We start from the raw sequence: 9,003 nt of genomic DNA, 5'->3' as shown, positions 1-9,003 counted from the left end.
GGTGAGCAAAGAAGGGGAAAACCCCCGGCTCGAGGCCCCCTAGCTCCCTGGGTATAAGGCGGGTACTGCTAGCGGTACCTGGGTACCCGCTGGTTTTGGAGACAAAACAGACACCGGACACCGCACCTGGCACCGCCCGGCGGGTGTCTGGCTGGTGCGAGCGGTACCCGCCCGCGGGTGCCGGGTACTTCCAAACGGGTACCGAATGCCATCTTTAAGCAATGCTGATATGTATTTAATGGAAAAAGCAGCAATGACTGAACAAACCCCCAAGTTGGCACAAGCTGGTGCTGGCTTGAAGCTGGAAATTTGGTACATGTCCCTCAAACTTCACAGGCTGTGTTGCTGCAGTGAAGCATGAAAATTGTATAAAGGCCATGGAATTTGCATGAAACAGTCTGGAAGCAGGTCAGCTCTATGTGTTGTCCCCGGATCTCCAATCTTGGTGAGGAAAGAGAGGAGCCCAGGAGTGAGAGTGCTGGAACATCAACATAGGTGCTTTTTGTATGTTGGTGACAGGTATGGACATGTCACATGGTGCCTGTCACTGACAGGGTTAGAAAGTATGTACAATGTTGTTCTAAGTACATAACTCTAGATCTAGTTTTTGCATATGTGCATAACTAACTCTAGCACAATTATACAGTCTAATAGAGTAGGAAATCCCCCTGGAAAGATGGAGTATCCCTCAAGCTTTACCAGTCCTGTTGCCGGAGTTAAAAGTGTGGCACTTGTACCTGCTTGTGTGGGTTGTTGGTGCCGACTTGGCACCAAGTTTTTGAAAGCCATTTGTGAATGATATTTTTTTAGTGGCAACTGCCCCACCTGCTTTCCAAGCAGTAAAACTCTGTGGCCAGCTGGGGTACCTCAAGCTTTATCTGGCCCTTTGCTGCATGGGCTTGCCAAGCAGGAAATCCCTCCGGAGAGCTGGAGTATACCTCAAGCTTCACCAAAGGGGCCATCCCATTCAAGGGGCTGGGAGTGATCCCGTTCAAGAGGAGGCATCCCAGTTGAGGGCTAGAAGGCCTCCCAGTTGATGGCTAGGAGGGGTTGGACATTTCTCAGTCATTGGTCTTTTTACTTCCCTCCACCCAGATTTGTAACTCAGTCACTTACAAATTGTTTCTCATCCTCTTTGAGAGGAATCAGTGGTGTCTGTCTTATTTGATTCAAATTTTACTAGCAGCATGTAAAGTTTAGATCCTGTCTTCACTACAAGAAAAGGTCAAGCAAGGGCCACCATTTGACATGTGAGAACTCTAAGGAATCTGTTGATGGAACTTAAACCTTTTTTGTAGGTTGCCTTTGGCCAAGCTTCAATGCACAGTCACTGTGCAAAAAAAAGCTGTTTTTTGCTTGAGCAGAGCTAGAATGGAAGTTAAACAGGAGTATGTTGCATGTCAACTTGTAATCAGAGTTTTTTTTAGCTGTGCTGCGCTTGGACTGCGGAAAGGTTTGCTTTGCTTACCGTTTTCCGCAGCTGATTTAGCTTGCGGCATTCTTCTCAATTTATAAGATGAATGCTGCTCACCTGTCACAGGGAAGTCCTCCAATTTTCAGGTTTTGCTGGGATTTTTGTCACTATGTTCCGGCGCGGCTTGCCTGGGTCTGGCAGAGGTACACAATACGCGCATACAATTGGAACAACATGACACATGAGCTTATAAGCTTTTTGCAATTGTGGTGTTCAAAATTGATTTTCAAATTACTTTCTACATAAAATCATAAGAACTACATGTCCAAAGTTTTGATGGGGTGGAAGTTGAGGGTTCTCTTCATTTCAAACACCTCTGAAAAATTTGATAAATCTTATGGTTTTATGTAAAATGATATTCAAAAATCAATTTTGAACACCCTAAATTTACAGGACATGCAAAGGACTCAAGCTGAATTTCACTTGTGACTCAAAGTGAAATCTAACTGGGAAAAAAATACATAATGGTGCCAAGTATACTACAAGTATATAAATACATACTGTTTAGATAGACGGGTGATAATTGATGAGTTTAGACACCGAGTGGCTTATTGCCAATGTTTGGATACATATGTAAACAGTCAGACCCCAGTAGGGTTCCAATCCGGTGCCCCGGGTCCGGGTACCGCCTTCCCGAGATCCGTACCCGGCGTATCCGGCTCCAACGCCGGGTACCCGCCAGGTATGGCCAAAAATTGAGCTACTAAGGCTCTGATGGGTGATGGTGGGAATCTGTGCTTTCTGATCACCACCACCACCAGGAAATGGTCCCTAAACGCGCTGTAGAAGACCCCGAACCAATTGTCATCGATTCAGACTCCGAAAACAAACGGTCGACGCGTGAGGATGGTGCTGAAACCACAATTCTTTAGCATATTCTTGCCGGCCGTGATGACAAGTGATTCGGGGAAACCTCAGCTGGTGGTCGACGACCCCTGGTAAGAGCATCCATCTCACTTGACTGACAGTCGCCGTGCTGAGGAGAATACCCAGGCTAGAGCCATTTGCTCAGACTATCGAGGCTCGGTAAGTGACTCGTCTTGACTGTCTCTCCTTCCCCTAGTACTACTGACTACCACTGCTGCATAAGAATCAGCATTCTAAAGTTTAAACATGGCAGACAAAAATTGACGAGACCGAAGGCGGATTAGATCCATTCTCCAAAGGGTACGAGAAATTTGGATTGATTGCCCAAGCAGACGGATCGATCCTCTACCTTGAATGGGCTGCAGGCGCTCAAAACGCCAGCCTGATCGGCGACTTCAATAGTTTCAGGCAGGGAAAAGCTATCTTGAGCAGAGGATTCAATAAATGAAATGCCTGTCTCTGCTCCTCTACAGATACCCGACCGGATACCCAGTATCTTGGGAGCCATCCCGTGACCCGACTCGACCCGGTATCCGGTCGGGTAGCATCGGATCTTCGGGCTCCGGATCAGAACCCTACAGTGATCATATGGGCGACCTAAATCTGTTTGGAGCCTCGAACTTGACCTCCTTGCGAAAATCAACACTTGCCATGTCTAATCGGCATCTGCCAGGGTTGCGAATTTGACAGCAAGTCATTCACTATGTCCCTGTTCGGAGTGGCTGTCCCGAGTCCATGGCAAACTTGGAGAATTTCATTCAGATTGCGCGACCAATTATTTAAAGCAACGACCAATATAGATTTACCTAAGGAAGGAGCTATGAATTGTACCGACAAGGCCTCCGCGGCTTCGCCGGCAAGCTTCGGGAAGGAAACTCCGGACTGAGTCACTTGAAATTCTCATCAATGTCCAACAGCCCCGGGTTTCTCTTCCGGGAATGGGTGGATGTAATCTGGGCTGAACCACAAAGCCCCAAAGGTGGTCTATGTTCGCCACGTGCGACGAGTAGTACCCCTACAAATTTCAAACTTAGTTCTGCGTTCTGTTTAGGAGTTGAGAACTTGAGCTGTGTTCGTATTTGTCTGGAACATCTCGATTCTGTGATCCAGGCGAAGATCCATCTGGACACATCTCTAAGAAAAACCTAATCTAAATTCGGATACGTAGTCTTTGTTAATCGACTTGAAGTTTGAGACTTGAGGTAACACCCGGTGAGGTGACCCCCGGCTGGACTTTAGCCGGCTGGGTGTCACGTTGCCCGAGTCTGAGAACCTCCACTCTCTCGCGGAAAGATATGGACATGTCGAATTCCCGATGCAATTGGAATGTTGGTAATTTTGGATCTTCTACAAATGGGAATCATGTATTTATTAGGTACTGCCTTCCGGCAACGATTTCCACGCTTTATTTTCAGTAAGGCTGTGCCGTAGGCGTAAGGTGCCATTGCAGCCGTGCCGTAGCAGCCGTGCCATTGTCGGCATAAAGTTAGCACCTTTATTTTTTACATATCCCCTTCAGTTGTATGAATCACTTTGTGCATACGTAAGCATCAGATTACGTTTGGTAAATAATATGCTTGTGTTTATTTAGAGGGGGCTGACCCTCTGGTCCCCAGCCCATTTCTGCAAAGTCTTCAACCAACATCAACCGCGGTCCCAGGGGCTGAGTCGCCAATGCCCTGTGCTCACGGCCCAAGCCGATGTCTTGGCTGGGAGAAAGAAATACGTAGGCAATGATTGATGGATAGGTAACAGTCTGAATAAAAAGAACATGCTCGTAGGAAAAAGAAGGTTCGCCATGGAATAAACACATTGCCAATTTTACAAATTGTGCTTGACAGCGCTCAGGATTCCCACTTTCGGAGCGACCAGTGGCGAGGGGATAATTCTGCTCTGAGCCGAACTCAGAGGATGTCCTTTTGAGGGCTTTTAATGCAAGTTGATGTGTGCGGTCCCGCTTCACAGCCAACCCCTATCCGCATCACCAACTTGCAGTTGTCGATCTCTTTATCTGTTACACTTTGTTCTCTCCTTTTCGCCGGGTGATTTGATACCATTGGGCACACCTGTATACATATATCAATCGCCTTTTCGAGATAGCGTAGCACTTCCCTTTTGTAAATCTACATATATGCAGAGATAGTTCCACCCTCTCACTCTTGCACTTCCAGCTGCCTCTCCCCGTCACGGACTCACCGTGCATTGCTACTCATCTCCAACTCAAACGATTTGCCTTTACACTCTTTCTCTCAACCTCACTTTGACCAAGGCAAGATGGTATCCGAGGAATTATCTGTGGGGGGCTTCTTAGGTGGCCTTGGATTGGGGGATTATTTGCAAATGTTGGCGCCATATTTAACACGGGACTCCACTTGTTTTCCATCATCAACCTACGTTCTGAGTGGTTTCTGAATATGATTTCCCTTCTCACTTGGATTGTAGATTCTTATCTGAGGGGTTCGACACTATCCGGTAAAGTCTTCCTTCCTTTTGGATACCATCTTTTTGTAGTAGTATTAATGCCAATTTTTGATGTCACGTCTGTATTTTCAGAGCCATCCAAGAGATTACAGAGGAAGACCTCGAGCAAATGCAAGTCAAGCGCGGACATCGTCGAATTCTTCAGAGGGCCCTAGGCAAACCATCATCAGCCAATGGACTGGTTGGTCCACATTCAACAATACCACACCGCCTGGAACCTGGCAGTTCATTCATAGCGTCGATTTCCTGTAGGCCACACCACATAGCTTCCTGGACCAGTCTCTTGGCCGTGGCTAATTCCTATCATTTCTGCAGCTCCTTCTTTCTCGGCGGAGGGGCATCTTCATGGGTCACACAGAGAGCGGAGCCGTTCCTGGGATCATGAGTCTTCACAATCAGGATCTTCCCTTTTCGCGGGTGTAGACTCGAACCTCAGCCCATCACAAGCTGCCTTCGGCACAAACGTTCAGAGTCGATCTAGTAAGCAATGTCCCATTTTCATGTCCCAAGCCAGCATACATAATTGCGTAAGACATAATATGAATCAGACTGGTGGAAAATTTTTGCTGCAGTCGCGTAAGTCTTTGTAATCACCCTTTGATTCCTAACTTCATCACGCCTGTGTAATGTTTCAGCGTCACTCCTAGAGTCCCCGATAAAATTCTTCCTGCCAACAAAACCCAAGAGGCGGTACCGTCGTCATCCGAAGGCCGAGTGCGTCTATCACTTTTTTTGTCAACGAAGTAAAGAGGAACCTGTCTGATGTTTCACCATCCTTGTCTCGCAACAAATGGATAGCCTAAATGCACCTGTAAGTTATGGCAGATTGATGCAAATTCAAGACTCGTCTGATCTATAAATTGTCATCACTCGTTGCAGAAAAGACCACTCTCCGCTTACGTCATGTTCAGCAATACCGTTCGTGAACAGTTAAAGGGCCAACAAATTTCCTTTACAGACATGTATGTTTGCCCGTTTCTTCGTCACAATAATCGTCTGGCTGAGCTTAACTTACCTTGTATCTCTTGACATCAGAGCCAGAACCGTTGGTGATCGCTGGAAGACTTTGGATCCAAGTACTAAGGAGGTATGTACATCTGAACCATGTTCTAAGGATCACACTGGCTTCTACTAACATCAACTCCCAGGCATTTGAACGGGAAGCATCAGAGCAAAAAGATCGCTGGACCAAGTCAATGCTCGCTTACAAGAGAACCCGAGAGGTAGGCATCTGCTCATTTTCTATTGAAATCTTTTTGGATTTCGAAATATTACTAACTTCTGCTTCTGGTTACAAGTACGAGCAACATCGCAGGTATTTGCAGCAATTTAAGGAAGCCCAGCAGGCCCGGAATGCAGTAAATAAAGCTCAACCCAAGCGCTTCAGTGATGTGGACCGCAGCAGCACACAAAGTTTTGCAGTGGAATCGGAGGTTAATAATGATTCCTGTGAGGTATCCGATTTCGAGGATGGAGAGCGAGATGTTGCGCTTTCTCATCCAATCATCCTCAGTCCGGTTCCCCCATCTGAAGGGGTGACGACGAATAGTTCTCTGACCGATGCTTCTCCGCACCCGTCCCCAACAAGTGTATCTGCGTACCATCTCCCACCACCCATTACAAACAAAACTCGGATACGGCCCACTATCCCAAATCTCTGCACCTTGGACAAGCACTTGACTGAATCCCAAACTCTTTTTTTTAAATCCAACTACTCCATCCGCAACAGTTCGGAACCTCGGGAAAATGCGCAACTGTTTTGAAAATACACGTGGTAGATGTACTGTAGACTGTAGATGCTTTTCTGTTACATATGTGCTTGATTACGTTTTAGTTTCCAAGTCCCTTTCATCAGACTATCCCCCTGACAACGTCTGGAGCCATCAGATATGAATTTTTACTAGGCTTGATGAAAAACTTGTTTTCAGAATTTTTGAAAATTTGTTCTTAGACTTGTTATATGAATTTGGTTGGTGAGGGACAAATGCCATTTTTTCTCTTCATAGCGCTGGAGATAGGAAACGACTGCAAAGATCAGTATGGATAGTGTGATGCTTATTGTTATTTTATGAACATCAGCTAACTGATGCTGATGAAAAAAGTTTCATCAAATCCTTCACACTTCAAGATTCAGTTGTTTCTGACATTTCCGCTTAAGTCAAAAATCTTAAAAAAATTTCCAGCAGAGAAGTGCTGACCTGTGTAGCCCAAATTTAAACTTATCTCTGTGGAAAGAGCTAATATTTTTGTCCAATGGGGAAGCCAATTAGTGTGGTTTTGGTAAGACAATTGAGGCCTGCCTCAGTCACCAATGTCGTTGTGAATCCTTGATGGGTCCACCCCCCGCCTCACCTGACTGATCCCCATAAATGCTCCTCGAAGCATAGGCAGAAAGCAGCCTTGAGGGGCATATCACTAGGGGTGCATATTAGGGGGATTCAAAGTCAGCCATGCACGACTTGCATGCAATTTTGCAAGCTGGTGTTCAAGGCTTTTATTGAACACCAAATTTCAAAAAAAAATTCAAGCAGGCTTAGAGGGTGTAGTACAGTGTGGCTTGCATGCACTTTTGCAACTTGGTGTTCAAGAAAGAACTTTAACACCAACTTGCAAAAGTGCATGCAAGTTGCAACGGTGGGCCGCTACGCTATGTAGCGCGCGCTCCTTGGCGCCCTCTGTGTGTAGTGTTAGCGCAATTGCTCGCATCTGCGCTAACGCTACGCTAACAGCGACGCTGCAACCAATATGATCCATGTAGTTGTATTGGGCAATAGCGCAGCAGAAAAGATCGGGCAATCCGCGGATCTGTATTGGAGCGCAGCAGCGCTCCAATCCCTTTTTTTTGGGAATACTGTATTGAGTCTTTCAATCCAATACATTGTATTTTGGTATTGTGTATAGGGTTTCCCAATCCTATACAGTACCTATACCCAATCCTATTGGGTTGTATTGGGTTAGGGGGCATATGGGATATACCCATGGATTTTGGCCAAATATCCCCAACATAACCCTACTATGGGGTTATACTGGCTTAATGGAGGACTTCCGGTTGTGGTAGACGGAAAAGTGAAAAATCAAAAGTTTTTCTCATATACATATTTACTCACAATAAGCCTTGAGATACCATCAAATGGACCCCAGAAATGGATTCTACGGCCAATTTTACCCCTATTCACCACTGGAAGCGTCACGGGAGCCCCTCTGGATTGGAACCTACACGCCCTTGGATGCTGGACACCCATCACACGTTCAACATACCAAATCACCAACCTGTCACAAGCCTCAAGTCAAGGATCACAGCATTATGCTTATACACATCACAGGATACAAACATACATCTCCCCATCAGACTACAGTCATTACATATTATCAAGTACTCTTCTATTTCCATATTATGATGTCATCACATACTGACTCTGCAGCCTCAGACTTCATTTATGCACCCCCTGCATCCACCTGTCAACTAATGCAGTCTACTGTCACTTTACGCAGCCTTCATGCAGCCCTACTGCATTCTTATGACATCATTTATGTACCCCTGACACATTATGACATCATTTGTATCTACTCTCACCAGCTAAAATCCCTCACCCTGTTGTCCAGATCAGCTGAAACCCTAACCCACAAGCCCTCTGGGGCTCCACTTCTGTCTATATAAGGAGCTCTCTCCTCCCCAGTTGTCAGCTCCTCAGCTCAGTACTCCCCAGTTATTTACATACCACCTTCACACTTACCATCACATCTATACCTCACCACAACCCTCATATTTGCAAATAACCACTGAACTCATTCTCAACTCTCACATACCTGTCGTCAAACAGCTTCATCTGGAACTAGACCAGACCTATCACTTGATTAAAACTTGCCAAGCATAGCTTGGTGGGTCTTGTTGACTGATAGCATAGAAGGGCAGAGTTTGCACCTCCATCATCCCCTTCTCCATTCAGCCAAAAGGTTCTCTGGAACACTTTTGAGTCTTACACCGTCAATCTGTGAGCCCAGATTTTTCCAGATTTTGCGGGGAAATCTGGGCTTGATCTTCTCAAATCCTAGATCTGCCTAGATTTCCCTGCAAAATCTGGGAAAATCTGGGTTTCCAGATCGGCGGGAAGTCCTCCAATCCCGGATGTCCAATATCATATGTCAATGAGTCCAGGCCGGAAACTCCAACTTCAATCAAA

At 46.0% G+C, this 9,003-nt stretch overlaps 1 protein-coding gene across 1 annotated transcript; it reads left to right on the top strand.

Annotated features, from left to right (window-relative positions):
- Positions 1–4,615: 4,615 nt before the first annotated feature.
- PtA15_12A349 (uncharacterized protein) lies at positions 4,616–6,585 on the top strand (the record flags this gene model as incomplete). The annotated part of the gene is made up of 10 exons (XM_053161948.1): positions 4,616–4,683; positions 4,784–4,813; positions 4,895–5,070; positions 5,138–5,302; positions 5,458–5,536; positions 5,621–5,633; positions 5,702–5,784; positions 5,858–5,909; positions 5,971–6,045; positions 6,121–6,585. The coding sequence occupies 10 exons, from the start codon at positions 4,616–4,618 to the stop codon at positions 6,583–6,585; spliced, it is 1,206 nt and encodes a 401-aa protein (XP_053025915.1).
- Positions 6,586–9,003: the final 2,418 nt, after the last annotated feature.

This window comes from Puccinia triticina, chromosome 12A (assembly GCF_026914185.1).
Source record: "Puccinia triticina chromosome 12A, complete sequence".
Taxonomy (NCBI): domain Eukaryota; kingdom Fungi; phylum Basidiomycota; class Pucciniomycetes; order Pucciniales; family Pucciniaceae; genus Puccinia; species Puccinia triticina.
Note: the sequence above shows the minus strand (reverse complement) of the source record. Positions and strands in the feature narration are given on the sequence as shown.